This window comes from Micrasema longulum, unplaced genomic scaffold, assembly GCF_059751315.1.
Source record: "Micrasema longulum isolate JH-2025_06_02 unplaced genomic scaffold, ASM5975131v1 h1tg000986l, whole genome shotgun sequence".
Taxonomy (NCBI): Eukaryota; Metazoa; Arthropoda; class Insecta; order Trichoptera; family Brachycentridae; genus Micrasema; species Micrasema longulum.
This window is the reverse complement of record NW_028278175.1, coordinates 301,679-318,702: the sequence shown is the minus strand read 5'-3', so window position 1 is coordinate 318,702 and position 17,024 is coordinate 301,679. Positions and strand designations below refer to the sequence as shown.

The 17,024-nt window shown below is 30.9% G+C and overlaps 1 protein-coding gene across 1 annotated transcript in view; it reads left to right on the top strand.

The window, feature by feature from the left end:
• The window catches only part of LOC148277750 (uncharacterized), a 56,039-nt gene that overhangs the window by 6,645 nt on the left and 32,370 nt on the right, over nucleotides 1-17,024 (top strand). The window contains exon 3 of the mRNA XM_088232446.1: nucleotides 16,580-16,755. Within this exon, the coding sequence (XP_088088572.1) occupies nucleotides 16,580-16,755 (176 nt within the window). The remainder of the gene's footprint in view (nucleotides 1-16,579; nucleotides 16,756-17,024) is intronic.

Here is a 17,024-nt window from a genome sequence, read left to right as displayed (position 1 = left end):
TGTTTAGTAAAAAACACTTATATATACTTATATTATATAACTATACATAGTAACTATTTTCAAAATGTTAAGTTTTAAATGTCATTTTAGTATTATTTTGGTATCTGAGTGAAAAGTTAAATGCAAAGTTTTTTTCAAAATTGATTGGTTAGATATTACGGAGATGGGTGGGTAGTAACTTATTTTTTCGGGGATTCCTGATTTAAACATAAGCGCTTGATGGTTTTCTTATGGTCGGATGGGAACAAAATTAATAATATGGCTGGGAGGCTTAGATATTATTATATAAAACTAATGTCAGCTAATGCTATAATTATTTATGTATATGAATATATATAATAATAATTTATATACATAAATAATATATATAAATATATATCGGTAGTCAGAGGACTATCAAGGGACCATCTGTAATTTTCAAAAATGTTCAGGAGAGCTGAAATACGTCTCAATTTCAAGACTTTAATCCATAAACCAAAATGTTTTAGTGTTGCTTTTCAATAATAAATTACCATTCTAAATGACGCTGATTTTTTTATTTATTTGTATTTACTGAAATATTAGTTAAAACTTTTGAAAACTACAACATAGACAAAAATACAGATGGTCCTTTCTGCCATCTGACTACCGATATATATAACTAACCCTAAATATTCAAATAATATTAAATAAATAACACAAATCCAATTTTCAGATCGTTATCTAGACACAAACTTTTTCATGGTACGTCCGAAATAATAGTGATTAATTGAAGGAATTTTCTATTGAAAATTTTTCTAATAGAAAAGAAGCCATCATTTTCAACTTGGCGACAATTTTTATAATAGATGTACTAACAACGGTGGAAGCAATGAAAGGGCCATTGGTCCTTTTTATGGCAGATAATATCCCACATCTTCATAATAATATAATGACATACCACCCCCTCCCCGAGACGCGGGAAGCTCTTCTCATTTGGAATGTGTCGCCCTAAGTGCCGCCATTATGTATTGGGTCCCGAACACTTCAACTTTTCCCAGATCAATCTGCCACTATTAATGATTGATATCTTCTAACTTCACACAAACCTGACAAGTAGTTGCCGTTAGAATTATTAAGAAATCCATGTGGTTTGAATATGTGAACATAGAGTTTAAAATGCTGATTTTTCTAGACAGATATCTCAACAGGTACGAAATAATTATTTGAGACAATTGTTTCAAACAAAATAAGACAATTATTAGAGAATAGTCTAGGCGTTAAAGTCTAGGCATTCACATGGTTTATATCTCAAATTGCCTTATTTGGCTGATCACTGTTAAGAGATAGAGTCTCAAAAATAATTCCTTCGTCTTTGTTGAGATGTCTGTGTGTTTTTATAAAGTTCAGTAATTGTCTACAATGATCCGGAGAAAACAGAAATTTGTTTTTTTTTAAATTTAATCTACAAAAATATGGGTTTAAGGATCATAAGGATTTCTTATTTTGAATAACGTCTACCTATCAATACGATGTTTGAAAATACTTTACTGCTTAGTGATATACTCACCGGATTCGGAACATACAGGTATTCCTTAAAAGGTTCAATAATAACAAATTTAAAAAAATATATGAAACTAAAGCAAAATGGTAGTATCGATAAATATGTAAGAATTATTTTGAAATGTTTTAAAACAAATGACTACTACTTATTTTAACTTCATTTGTTAGTATTGAATAGTACATGTGCCATCGATTGGATTGTTGCAACAATTTAAGCATACCGCGATATATTTTTTTTCATGAAAGCGGACGATTAGTCTTACGCTTTTTATGGTAGTCCAGGAAATCCGGGAAATATAAATATAACATAATTTGAAATGTAAAAGTAATTCACAGTCGGAAATCATATCATTGATCTCATAAACGGCGATACGAGGTAAACTAAACGTCTGTGTCAAATATCGTCATTTTTTATTTAAAGTGCAAATTTACAGAATGCGCGGAACAGTAAAAAAACAATACCATATGAAACAGAGAATTCAATTATTATTTATTATTTCAATTGAATAAATAAAAAGGTGTAATTTCAATTGATCAATTGAATTTAATTTGAGAAAAATCATAAATACATTTTGAATAGGCTATAATAAAAACGACTTAAATCTATTGTTCGTTATTGGGATTCAATATTATCAGCTTTATTAAAAAAAACTTCTTTGAAGATATATCTACAACTTTTGTTTTGTTTCTTTAAACCAGGGCAGTATGAATAAAAGTAAATTTCTGTTGTTGGCATGTTTATTATTATACATAAATACTCGTATGTTCCTGAGACATTTTCCGGAAATTCTCAAAAGGTTTAAAGGAATTGTTTCCCAAATAATTCATTACATGTACTCAAGTTATGTCTTAGAATCTTCTACTACAAAAATATTTCTCACGTGTAACAAACCTTGATTATTTCATGTGTTATGGCAAAAATAGTCTAGGAAAGACGTAACATATTTCGATTTATAATCAAAATTCAGAAGTTGAAATTAGCATTCGAAGTTGGTTTTATATAATGTCCCCTTTTAAAGAAAGGGTGATAAAGAAAATTTTATTTTGTTGGGTAATAATACTTTTTCCCTGAACATTGCGAACGGCGATTAAAGTAAAATATGTTGTCTAAGAAAAATATTCAAAAATTATTTTTTCATGTTTTATAAAACTATCTGCAATACTCGTATTTAATGAACTTGAGATACTTGATGCACTCAAAATAATTTCCGAACATTATTATTTGTTTTATTTTTAAAAAAAATATTTGATTCTAATTTTTCATTTCATGCTTTGGTAAAACTTAAGTTTAATGTTTTTTTTTAAAGTCAGTGATACGAATAATATTAATAAATGTTCAATAAGAATATAATCGATGTTTATAATATCAGAAATATCAACTTACTAGCGGTTTTCAACTACCTGCCTACTAATAAAAACAGTTTTTGGGTCACTTTTACAGTAAAGAGTAGGTATGGAAATATGAAATTAGTCGAGTTTTATCGTTAAAACCTGCCTGCTCGGCAGAATTTTCTCCAATAAACGCGGAAACGATGTAAATTAGCCGAGGGTGTCCATTTTCCATTCACTAACTCTATTATTTTAGTAGCTCCATCGCAATTCATGTGAATAGACTTGATTATCAACTTTCCTATTGTGAATATTTATCCCAATTTTCTAGACTCCGATTATTTTTAATGGGAGATATTTTATAACCGGTTCTGTATTGATATATGCGGCATGCTGGTAAATATTATTAATACAACCAAGTTTGCTTAAGACCTCAATGAATTAAAATACCTATATTGTTATAAAATAATTACAATAAACAATTTTATTTTGTTTGGAATTTAAGTAACTGTATTTTTTATCGAAAAAGATTCGTAAATTCACTTTATCGTAATTCACTTTTATTAGCTACCCATTTTTTTTTTGTTGATTTTGATATTTTTTTTATTTAATAATATTATTCACGTATACGGCAACAGACAAACGGATACATTATTGTTCATTTTTATGTACTGTTTTAAAGATAATTTCGGCCAAATGTCCACCACGGCGTTGTTTAATCCGAGGTTCAATTTTCATTATTTCTCTTATTATATGAGCAAAGTAGGGTAAAAAAAATTACCACCCTAACAACATAAACGAAATGACCATTTTCTTTTCTTTGACAATCTAACAGATGGAAAAATAATTCAATTTTTAGTAATGCATTCGATACTTACACATACATTTGCTAATTACACATGAAATGTGATCCCAGCATTATTTTTACACTTTAAAACGACACTACACAGCATAGTTGAATTCAAAACGGGAGTTGCTTACTGAGCGTCGCGTGACGTCTACAAAGAAACTAATGGGTCAAAACGTAAAACTACTCTTTTAAGAGTAGTTTAGTCACCTTCTGTTTGATGCGCGTATGCAATTCTATGCTTTAAGAAATATAAACATAGTAAGTATGTTTGAATAGCAATAAAAGATCCTAAGAACAGCAACAAAAAAATTAAATAGAAATAGCTATCATCAATCACAGAAATATTTTCATGTTTTAGGAAAATCGCGTCGGAAATTGGTTTTCTAATCGAAATTCTAGTACAAAGACATTTCCCGGTCGATTCAGGAACAGCAGGCGTAAAGTCGAGGAAAAATCACCGTGGCTAAGTGATTCCATTGTTATTGAAATGTTTGCTCGAGAATAAAGTTTTTCCAAAACGTTTCACAACTTAGGCCTTTCTTTGTACTAATCCGTACAGTTTTTTTGGTTTCCGTCGCCAATAGGGAAAACTTTACCTTATTTCCCGTCTGAAGTACTGATAACAATAATTGTCCCTTTGAAGACACAACTCTTTTGGAAGCTAAACAAAACTTTTCTTAGTGATTTATATGATAAAAGGATGAGGTTGTACGTGAAATTATAAAAAAAGGACAAAACTGCATTTTAAGGGTAAAACTACCCATATACCCAATAAAATACTTTCCTTTTTCAAAAGGAAGTTTTATTGCATGAAAATTAAAACGAAGAAAATTGTGCACAAGAAACGTTATATGTTTGAAATCTGGTAAAAATGATAATTCTAGTAATGCTTTGTAAATTTTGTTTTCCTACCGCATTTCTACTGAGTGATTAGGGTATTTGAAATAAAATTGAATTCCTGAGTTACGGTGAAGGTGAGATTTAAAAATACCTTTAGTTAGATGGTAGGTCGTACTTCCATTGAAGAACGCCTCAGTCGTGTAAAGTAAGTGGTCTTTTCACCGAGTTCATGAAAAGACTAAATTAATCAAAAGTTTCCTCAAGAAGAAGTATTGAGAACGTTATTTAAATAGATTTTTAGAGAAACAGAATATCAACTACGAACAAATGATTATAAAATCCACCTGACTTACGATTTTTTGGATAAATAATATACAAAAGCGACGTGATTTTGTGTAGGGTAAATAAAATAAGGTTCGTTAAAACAGGCTATTCATGAAATCAAGTGTTAGGAATCGATTGATCTCGTCTGGAATTTCGTTTCATTTTTCCGTCAATCTACAAATAATCGATCAGAGAGAATATAATTTGATTTCGGCAAGTGTACGATAAAACGGATTCCTATCTATTTTACCTGCGGCGAGGCGCGGCAGTATTTCCGCATGTGAAAATTTAATTAAATTGTGAACGCAATAAATTGGTACGTGCATTATGACGCGTTTCCTGCTCCGCTTACCCGAAATCCAATTAAAGATTCGGGTGCTTCGAGTTCATTTTGTTGCAAACTGTACAATCGATTATTTTTCAATATTTCTTCATTTTGAAATTGATGTAGAATTATAAATATCTACGTATAAAAACGAATGAAACATTCAGCCAACTAGCGAAATAAAGTTGATAAAGTAAAAGCAAAACGAAATAAGAAAGATGATTTCGACTTTAAAGTTGTTGGTTTAATGAAGACGTAAATGCATTCTTAATGAATATGAGAACAGTTGCAAACAAATCCAAACACTTGAGGTTTTAGAGTACCGAGCACCGTACCAGAGCTGTCTGAGGTTTGCTGTTATACCTGGTGGGTACAAATTGCGGGCAATGCGCTTTCATCTCATCTTGCTGCATTAAGTAAAACAATAAGAGCGAGCGCGAGCGTCCCGAATATTTATGCACCTAAGTTTTTAGTTTTTAAGACGAGGAACTTTCGAAATCATTTGTTAAATAAGCGTCCTTTCGCCGTGCGACTTTTAAGTTGGCGGCCAAGCTTACTTTTCTTTTGTACTGTCTCCCAGCTTTTTAGCCTAGCATAAATTATTTTTAATTTCTAATGGCTTAATTTAAAAATGCAGACAAACACATAATAAGTTTGACTTTTTATTTTATTGGTGTGATCGTAATAGATTCCTCAAGTCCTCCTATAATACAAATGTATTTGTCGTATGACAAAAAAGAGTTTTGCCTAGCTCATATTATTATTACTGAATGCTATAGTATATATATATAATATACAATAATATACAATATTTATATATATATATATATATATATATATAAAAATATTGTATATTAGCTGTTGCATGTACATCTATTACACCTTTTTAAAAATATACATAGAAAAAAATATGCATACCATTCAACAGGAAACAAATTTTTTGCTGTCGTCCAGTTGGTTTTTGAACTCATTGGCAAACGTGCTCCCATAATTTTCCAAGGAAAGCTATTCCATTACTCCACAACTCGTCTTGTCAGGAAATTCTTTGCAAGATTGCATGGTTTTTTATCGCCTTTAAAACTTCAACTCCTTTGGTACATTACGTTATTTGCTAAAAGTAAATGTTTTTTGATAGATGGAATCCCTAGATATAAAAGATTTCTTGCAGGATGATATTTCCCGACTTTACTTTACCCCTTAGGGTGATCATTAAGATTGAGTGTTATTTCAACAGAGATAAAGATCTTTTTTTTTTTTTTTGCACCACAACAGGCCAGGAGGCCCAATTACAGTGGTGAATTACATTACAGAACAACCAGGCTTGAGAAAAATCACATTTTTAAATTTTTGTGTTCTCATCGGGAATCGAACCCGGAACCTTCCGTGCGTGAGTCAAGCGTCTTGACCACTACACCACGGAGGCCGCCGTCTTAAAGAAAAAAAAAGAAATCTACAAAATTGAAGTAATTACAGCGTTAGTGATCGATCTTGTTTGCAAAGATTTGGACATAAGTATAATATTATACTACATTTAAAAAAAAATGCAATTTTATACGTTCGCACTCCGAACACTAGGCGAGTCTGAAAACTCTAATTTTATTGGTCCCTAATAGATAATAAAAAAAATGCTGTCGTTACCTGAATTGGGAGAACATATTTCGATTTACGCGATATGCATATATTAATCGTGTCAGAATATTTCTCACCCCATGTTAAGTAAGAGCAAAATGTCTGTATTCAGAGCGATAATCGACAAGAGTGATAAGTAAAGTTATGCTTAAACGCAATCTACGTTAAATCATATTTCTCCTGCGTGTCCCGAATATTGAATTCAGACAAGACAAGTTTCTACCGTGGCATCAAAAACGAAATATCCTAAAACATTTTACTCAATCATCTTGCCTAGTCTTTATGAGGTAATACAAAAAATCTAAAATAGGAATTACAAAAAATAAATAAATAAGATAAACAAATATCTCAACAGAAAGAGAAAAAATATTTAATAAAGGAATATGGTGTTGTAATGATGTACAGGGTTGATTTAAGATGGGAAAATTGAACCTCAATATTAAAGAAATAACGTAAACAAACATCTACAAAATTGTGAGTGTTGGACGTAAGTACTGACTTCTAAGAAATAATATAAGATTTGTTGAGGGATATATATTATTCCTCTGAATAGAATACTCGTTTTTTGAGAACCCAATATGAATTGGTGGTTTTGATCCTGTTCCTCTGAGCACATTGCGCGTCGCTTTTCACATGAAAGAATATGAAAGCGAGATGCATGCCGAACCCGTACAAGACCGCTTCCATATGCTTCTAGTTCAATATGCACCACTGAAAGGAAGACGGCTGAAGTAAGAATTGCTTTCCGATATCTTTGACACTTGAGAAAATCAAAGCTTCGAGTCAAAAGGAACGCTCGATTTCCTCGGCAAAAATACATTAGAATACTATATAATATGTCTTCTTTTCTCGAAATCGTGATTTTCATAAAGTATTTGAGTTCTCCAGAACATCAACAGATGTTCGTTGTGTGGTATTCGAGGCGCGTTATTCAGGTTATTGGCACTATTCATTTTCAACAGGCGCATTATGGTATTACAAATTTTCGTCGTATCAGTATCAATGAAATGTATGTATAAACGCCTTTTATTTAATATCATACTATGTTACGTTATTAAAACATACGAAATATAAAAAAAAAAATTCTTTATTTTCAATGTTATACTCATAGTATTACAAGATAAAAGGAATATGAAAATCACCATTAGTATTCTATTTACATTTTATAGTACAAAAGGCGTTGCATTGGTACATCCATCCCAGCGTAATAAATAGTTTGTCTTGGGCTTAATAATCAGCCATACGCTTCAGGTGCTAGTCCAATGACTACGAAATGATGCAGTAAACAGAGACATTTATATTTCACGTCAATGTTGGGAATCGAATCCGAGACCTCTTGCTCTGTGGCCACTATTTTTTAAAATATATATTTTTAAACTTATTAATAACATTACATATGCATTTGAGTAGAGAAACAGTTTATAGTGACACAACCAGAAACGACCCATACCCCGACTCACAATGTGGCAAACGGCTTATTTTCATCCTAAAACTCAATAACTTTTAAACCAATTAGAATATTGACAAAAACGTTCCAACAAATATATTACTCAATTAATATAAATTCATATTACATAAAAACATTTCCATAATTTTATACGTTGCATAATTGATCACAAAAATACACTTTAAAAAAAAAGTTTTTTGTACACGGTTCTGAATTTTTGTAAGTTTAAAGGTTTTCCACTTGCTAGGGTTTGTATTTTTTTGTAAAATCTCTTGATAAGTTCCTCTTGTACTCCAGTTATATTTGTACCACATGTGTAATTAGAAAAAACCTCCTTGCAGCATTCCCATCGTTGGAATTAAAATTTCCTTGACTAGGTTTGTCATTAATTATTCCTAGCTCATATCTGAATTTTTTGGACTTATGTTGATTTTACTTGTTTTTGGTTTTTGTTTTCCTCGCTTCAAACGGACTATTTTTTTATTATAAACTATAAGATATATGAAAAATACATTTCATAATTCTGATCTAGCAGTGTAATGTTGATAGCCCAAATCTGTAGGCTTCTTGTCTGTCTTCTTTAGTTCTAACGAGTTCCAGATTATTCATTTCAGTAGGATTCGCTAGACATATTGTACATCCTAAAGAAGATGGAGCTTCTGTCAAAACTTGTGTTATTATACCCTCTATACATTTGGTGCCTAACAGAAGAAATATAATGTTCAGAAATAACCACCTGCTTTGGAAGAAGCACTGAAATTTCATGTTCTATTCCCGAAATAACTTTGCGTGTTTTTGCTGGCGTTTCTTTGGTTAACTAAATTGATATTGGACAACAGTATCTGTTAGATGATGGCATTTGATTTTTTCATATCCAACGCTCATTGTGAGAGTCCACCAACTTTAGAGGAACTAAAGCGGCAATAAAAGGATTAGCATCTGAAATAAGTTCACATGTGTAATTACATACATATTCACTTTCGCCAGTCAAAATTTGTTTGTACTCTGCCTGTTCTGACTATCCATCACATCAAGTATCTGATATATTGATAGAGTCGATCTTGAAAATTCTTTTTACAGTACGGTTAATAAGGCTCTGATGTTTAACAATACTTTTATCTCTGTAACAGTAATTCTATCGGGGTAGCATTTTGATTTTGCTTCCAATACTATTTTGTAAAATAGGAGGGGAGTACTTTACATCTTTTACCATCAAGATCATTTTTTAATAATTGGTGTCTGTCTCTGGAAATGTTAAAATATACATAAGTAAACAGGTCTTCATCCTTAGAAAAAATAATTTCGGTCTGCCCGTCACTTTAAAGCCAAGTTAAGAGACAGTTTTTCAATCCCGACGAATTTCTCACCCTTTCAATTATATTTGCTAGCGTCGTATCTACAATCAACCTCAGTGCTTGTAAATGAGAAAAACTTATTTGATCTACTTGTTTTATTAATTTTGTGGCTTTATTGATATTTGATGATTCTGAAGACTCCTTGTAGTCCTTGCATGGTCTACCCTTTTTTGATCCGGATGATGTGGATGTTTCTGCATTGTTGAAGTTAATGATGAATTTTGTATTCAACCAGTCTTGATTATTAGCCATAAAACGATATTTCTTTCTTGATCCGCTGTTCATTATATGTTTAATTAAGGTTATGGAGTTTTTTTTTAAATTGAGTAAATTGCATTTATGTTTTTTTGCAAATTATGCGTTTGAAATATGTTTCCTGTGATTCACAAAAGTCACACAAAGGTCGTGGACGTAGATCTTTACTACAGAGATTTTTAAAAGTTTAATTAAATAGTAAACATACATATGTTTTACGTTAGTAAAAACGCAATGTGTTTGTATGCATATCAGAAACTCAATTTGCAGCCAAATAAATACGTTTTCTAAGTTTAACTACAAAATACATGTGCAAAATGCGTGGGGAAATATGGAATTTATAAAAAAAAATTATTATAAAAAGATGGATAAAAATTTTTGTTCTAAATTTCTATTTACTATTACGGTCGTCAGTTATTAAAAGACAAATATTTTTTTTATCAATAATAAAAACAAATATTTGTAAGGTAACATTTGGTGACACATATTTAGACTTACTGCGAATAAAAATAACCACAATGTAGTGGTTAAAAATGACTTAAATTGAATCGTACTTAGTAAATTAAAAAATATTGTACTTGTTGAAAACAAATTATTTATTAATGTAAAACTGAAATTAATTTTTATAAATCGGTTTTCCAAAAATAAAAATAAAATGTTATTTATTTTATTTTATTTTATTTTATTTATTTGGATAACCAACAGCTATAATTTTCTCATATTTATATAACAAAACAAATAACAAATAAGCCAATTACAGGTTTTCACAAGTAGCATCACAGTAAGTTAAAAAAGATTCTCGAACATAGAATGAATAGTAATTAAATGTAAATTTAAAAGAAAAGAAAAAAATACTACGAGTTATTTCTAAAGCAAACGCCGCACGTTATTAAGATTATTTTCAAATAAATCTATGTTAAATGATTTATTTATTACATTAAAATTATTAAAAGTTCGCCATAAATATGAATTTTGCCTATAATTAGATGAAACAAGAGGTATGTGAAGAAGAGGGTTATTTCTTAAAACTTTGTAAGGAACATTGATAGAAAGTTTGCAAAGTAGTTCAGGACAGTCAATTGAACCAGAGGCAATTTTAAGTAAAAAAATTATATCCGCTATTTCACGACGTTTTTGCAGAGGCAGTAGGTGATGTTTTTTACATATATGAATATACTGGTCAGATTTAAACTAAAGTTTCAACCGGAAACACATGAACTTTACGATTTTTTTTTGAATATTTTCAATGCGTGATATCTGCACATTGTACATAGGATTCCATATTTGTGATGCATATTCTAAGTTGCTTCGCACTAATGTACAGTAAAGGATTTTAAGTGTCTTTGCCATAGTGAACGACGTAGAGCTACGCATAACAAAGCCAAGCGCACGCGATGACTTTTTTATGATGCTGTCAACATGGGCGTCAAAAAGTAATTTACTATCATGGAAGACACCTAGATCCCTTACACATAATGAGCGTTGGAGGTTTTGACCCTTAAGCACATAGTTAGTCCATAAAAATTTTACTTTGCGACTAAATGTAATAACTGAACACTTAGAAGGATTAAGGTCCAAGCAGTTGAAGTTGCAGTAATCCTCTAGACGGTCGAGATCTGACTGTAGATCAAAGACGTCAGCTGGGGTCTTGATTGTTGCAAAAATGTTCATGTCGTCAGCAAAACAAAGCAAACGCGAAGAGGTAAAGCATTTATCAATGTCGTTAAGAAAACTTATGAAGAGCAAAGGTCCCAAAAGAGACCCTTGAGGCACCCCGCTGGGGACCCGTACCCAACTAGAAATAAAATTATTAACCACTACCGCTATTGCATCCATATATTTTTAAAGTGTAGTCCTTTTTCTAGATTTTTTTTCTAATTGGCCCACGTATGCGCATGATTTAACTTTTGTTTCTTAATTAAAACCTATTGCTTACAATAAAAATCATTATATCCAACTTTCGGCAAAATTCGTTGCTAAGTTTAGTCAAAATTAATGCGTTTAAAAATTTGTAATAAAAAATTCTTTAGCAGCATTAAAAAAAAAGTTTTTTATATCGAAAAAAGTATTGTTTAGAGCAAATAAGAGAAAAACAAAAACTATTTCTAATCAAAATGCATTTTACGCAGGTTTGAAATTTTACTTAAAATTACTTAATAACCAATTATTCAATAATATCCAACTTTAAGGTGTCATAATTAATTAAAAGAGTAATTTAAAAAGTTGTCAACTTTTTATAAAAAAAATATAGTTTTAGCATAAAGGATCAATGTTTTATAAAAATTTTCCATATACTTGACAAAATTGAATTATAGAACGATTCTAGTCCGGCCGCCCGATAGTGCGGACTCGACTCTAGAAAATCCGTGTTGAGTCAAGGCACTTGCAATGCGTTCATGAACATACATGCACATACATACATATATATTCACACACACATTCAGACATTATAATTTATACATGCATATTTAGTTTACATATATGTCATATTTATTTATTCATGAATTTTTTTCCATTATAGAGTAAAAGCACCAATGAATGACCGTTTAAGGTTCAGCTTGTAGTGAAATCCACATTAAAGGTATAAATTTCATTATTTAAGCGTACAAAATAAAAGAAAGCAATAAAAAACACATTAATTTCCCTAAGTACTTTTACTTTTTAATTGAAATACGAGTATTACAATCATAATTAATAAAACTCTAAAAAAATAGCAGAATCACCAGTTAATGACCACTACTACCCCAGTAAAAATAATACTCAGATTTAGTTACATCATAACATTATTAAACACCCTAACACATTAGAATATGGAAATATTCAAAGAATTGCATAAGAAATAGCATCAAACGAAACACTAACCACACCTTTCCTTAAAAAATACACTATCAATAAGAACAATAACGGAAAGACGCACTTTTACCTGTTGACAACTCACAGTTCAAAACGGATAGATTTGTTTCTTACCAAAAGATGCGTCCGCCTTCCGCTTTTGTCAAAGTTTCTAGTGTTACAAGTTTTTTTCCTGGACACATGTAGCAATTCTTATTATTATTATATTGTGTTTTTTTAACCAATGGTCATTTACTGAGGGGTGGTCATTTACTGGTGCTTTGACCCTAAACAAGCATTAATATAAAATTATGTGACCTCACCGAGGTTGCCCGTGCCGAGGGCACTTAACAATAAACGTTAAAAAAAATATTTCTACATGTGAGAGTAAACAAAGGAGACTTATATACAGAGATACTTAACAAAATGTTCAGAAATTATATATTTTATTTATATACACCTATATTATTTATATAATAAAACGTACAATAAAATACCAAAAACATAACAAACTATACATTTGTGGAGCAGTTTATTCAATATTGGTTTGGACGAATGAGACAATCCATTTTACTTCTACCCAGCTCCACTATCCATTTTCTTATAGCCATATCATGTTTATAAATGTATTATTCATATTATTACATTTATACATAAATATAATATTCATCATTATTTACCTTTCCGCACTTAATCCAGTACATAGAGCACTGCATTGGTACACTGCATTTTTTGATTACATGAAGATAATATGATCAGTCTTACGCTTCAGGTACCAGTCCAGGGACTATGAAATATTCTGGTGTGGAAACACCCTTTCTAATAAATATTTAATATCAACCTTGTCGGGAATCGAACCCGAGACCTTTTGCTTGGTAAGGAAACGCGCTGAACATTACACCACGATACCCAATTATTAAGCCGGATATTAAGTATACATCATATTACATAATATCATGTTTACATATTATACTAGCTGAACCCGCCCACGCTTTGACTGATATTAATTATTAAAGGAGTAAATAAAAATAGTCTAGCAACTATGCTTTACCGAGAAAACGCATTGCTAAATTGAATATCTTTATTCGCGTTGCCGTGCATATGCTGTAGAATATGAGGAAAGAAAATTGTAACTTTGGCTAAAGTTGATCAAATGAAAGCACTGTGCAGAATTGTCATTCAGTACTAATTAACTATGAGTTAATTAAATACGCATAGAATGTTCCGTTTTCGTTAACATTTCCGGATAAAAAGTATATAGAAATATTCTTCTGCTAAAATGTAATGTTTTCTAAAAATTTTAAGTCAATCCATTGATTTCTTTCCGAGATTTGCGGCCTCAAACACACGGAACCTACATTTTTATAACATGCATACTGGCGGACCAGACAAACGTTGTCCTGCCGGAACGTTATCTTTACATTTTTTTTTTTTTTTTTTTTTTTGCACCACAACAGGCCAGGAGGCCTAATTACAGTGGTGAATTACATCACAGAGCACCCAGGCTTGAGAAAAATCACATTTTAATTTTTGTGTTCTCACCGGGAATCGAACCCGGAACCTTCCGTGCGTGAGTCAAGCGTCTTGACCACTACACCACGGAGGCCGCCATCTTGCCTGCTATTAGCTGTTTGAACAAACGTTTTTTCGGCTTTTTTAAAACTATTTATATATTCGTAATAAGGGTTAGTTTTTCGCTTTATCTACTCATGTGATTGGCTATGAGTCCTCGTCGTGCTCAAATCAAAATTATGTAAAAATTACATACATGTTTATGAAGAAAAATCAGAGCGCGATTTACCCTGAGCCCTCTAAAATTATGACACTTGACCCATGATAAACGCAAATTTAGTCATTCTTTAATTAATTAACTATAATCAGTTAAAATGTGTCGTTAAAGTGTGCAAGAACTGTTCGGATAAAAGAAACAATACTTTTCATTGATAAGTATGTACCGAAGTACTTGTTTATGATTGAATTCTAAAACGGAAAACTGTAGAAATTCCCGAACGTTGGCTTGGATGCTATAAACTGGTTCAGGAAACGTTTTTTCGCAAATAAGGACACAAGTTATTTATTTTTGCCTTTTTTGAGCTATTGATACATATATTTACAATAAGGGTTAGTTTTTAGTTTTATCTCCTTATGCGATTGGCTAAGAGTCCTTATTGTAATCAAATCAAAACCATGCAAAAAATCACTACTCTAGTGCCATAATCCATGGAGAAAATACGGAAATACGTGTTAATGAAGAAAAGTCAGACCACGTTTTACCCTGAGCCTTTTAGAATTATGACACTCAGCTCATGTCCTACATGAATTAGTCATTCTTTAATCGCCAGCCGAGTTTTGACGTGACCTTGACATTTAATTCGAAACCAAAAGAAAAGAAAGAACTAAGATAGACCCAATCTTGTCTTTAGGTAGTTTTTTTTTTTTATCCTAGCTTTAATTGTATTTCATTTGTACCTGTATTTAGTATGAGAAAATATGTTAACCATTGTTGAAATAGACTGTTTAAGTCCGCCAATAAATAATAATAAAATAATAATGACTGTGTAGTGCGCAAAAGCTGTCCAGATAAAAGTAAAAATACTTTTCATAGATATCTAGGTACCTGGGTACTTGTTTATGATTGAATTCCTAAACTAAACATTTTTAATATTCAAATATTGAATTTAATCAGGCACCTAAGTACTTGTTTATGGTTGAATTTCAAAACAGGAAATAATTAATTTAAAATAAAGATTTTTTTTTGCAAATGTCAAACTCTGCGCTACTTACCGACAGTAGTGCATTCTGTGTTAAGAATTCATTTTTCAAAAATGTATTAAATCATATACTCTAAGATTAAATCTCAGTTGAAATTATTGAAGCGTTACTAAAAATACATTAAAAATAAGTTAATAAGTAGAAATTAGGAAATAAATAAAAAATTATCTATTCAGTATCCGTTCAAAATAAATTATGTTTGTACACAAATGTAAAGTAAAAAAAAGCAATCTGTTAATTTCTCAAAAACTTGATTGTGCTTATGGAAAATTTGATTGACACAACAGAGTAGATGAGTAAAGGGTTATTTAATAAGAGTAATTTAATTAATGAACTTTGAACTTAAAACATAAAACAATTTTATTTTAAATAAAACGGATATTTTTCATCATGTTAAATAGTATTTGATGTTTTGAAGATAATGTCGGTCAAATGTTCACCACAGAGTTGTTTAATCTGAGGTCCAATTTTTATTAGTTCTCTCATTAGATGAGCAAAATGCGGTAAAAAAATTACTACCCTGGCAACACTAATAAAATTTCCATTTTTGTTTGCAAAATATTTTTTTAGATTTAGATTATTTAGATTTATCTTTTTTTCCATTAAATCTCCACTACCTCATCCGCACCAAGTGGTGCATAAGGAACTGAATTGTTATTTTATCTGCAGCGTATCGTGATAATTTTTGTTACATAGAAAGTAAGATGATCAGCTGCACGTTTTGGCTGTCAGACCAGGAACAATGAAATATTGTAATAAAGAGCCACCTTAAAAATCTATATTTAACGGCCACTCCACCAGAAATCAAACCCCGGACCTAAAACATGGTAGGTAAACGCGCCAACCACTCCATATTATGCCAAAGTAATAAAAGATTTTACACAAAAGATGCAAATAATATTCTAGAATCAGAAAAATAGTCATGGTAAAAATTATTTCATGTATTTGGAACTATAATCTACAACTTAGAAAAAAATACCTGAATAGGTGTAATTAAACTCGTGTTTCTAAAAATATAATATGGGATTTTATGAAGTTAATAAAAAGCCTGAAAAAAAAGCAAAGTAAAACTGTATAAAAAGTCGCCTTTGACATTTCAGAATATTCGACAGAACTTGTTCGTAAACAAGCATTCCCTGCTACAAACGGTAAAAGTACGTCAACGAGCATTGGACATCCGACTACAAGGACAACAGACTCTTCAACCATTACCTCCAGTGAACCAACTCGCTCGACGGATGTTACGTCATACAAAGCTGTCCTCGACAAACAAAGGGTAAGATTATATTACTTTAGTACCTACTCTGCCATACCATGCATCCACTGACTTTTTTGTAGACTTTCAGTTTTGAATCTTTTGAAATATTATTTATTCACATTTATAAAATGCTTTGTTAGCATATAAAATAATGAAATATTGTTTTTATCATTGTTTAAACAATCGATTTTCTAAATTTGACATATTGTACTTGATAAGACTTGTTCTGTCAAAATAGAATTTCACACATAATGGATGAAGTAATTTATGTTATTAACGTAAAGCAT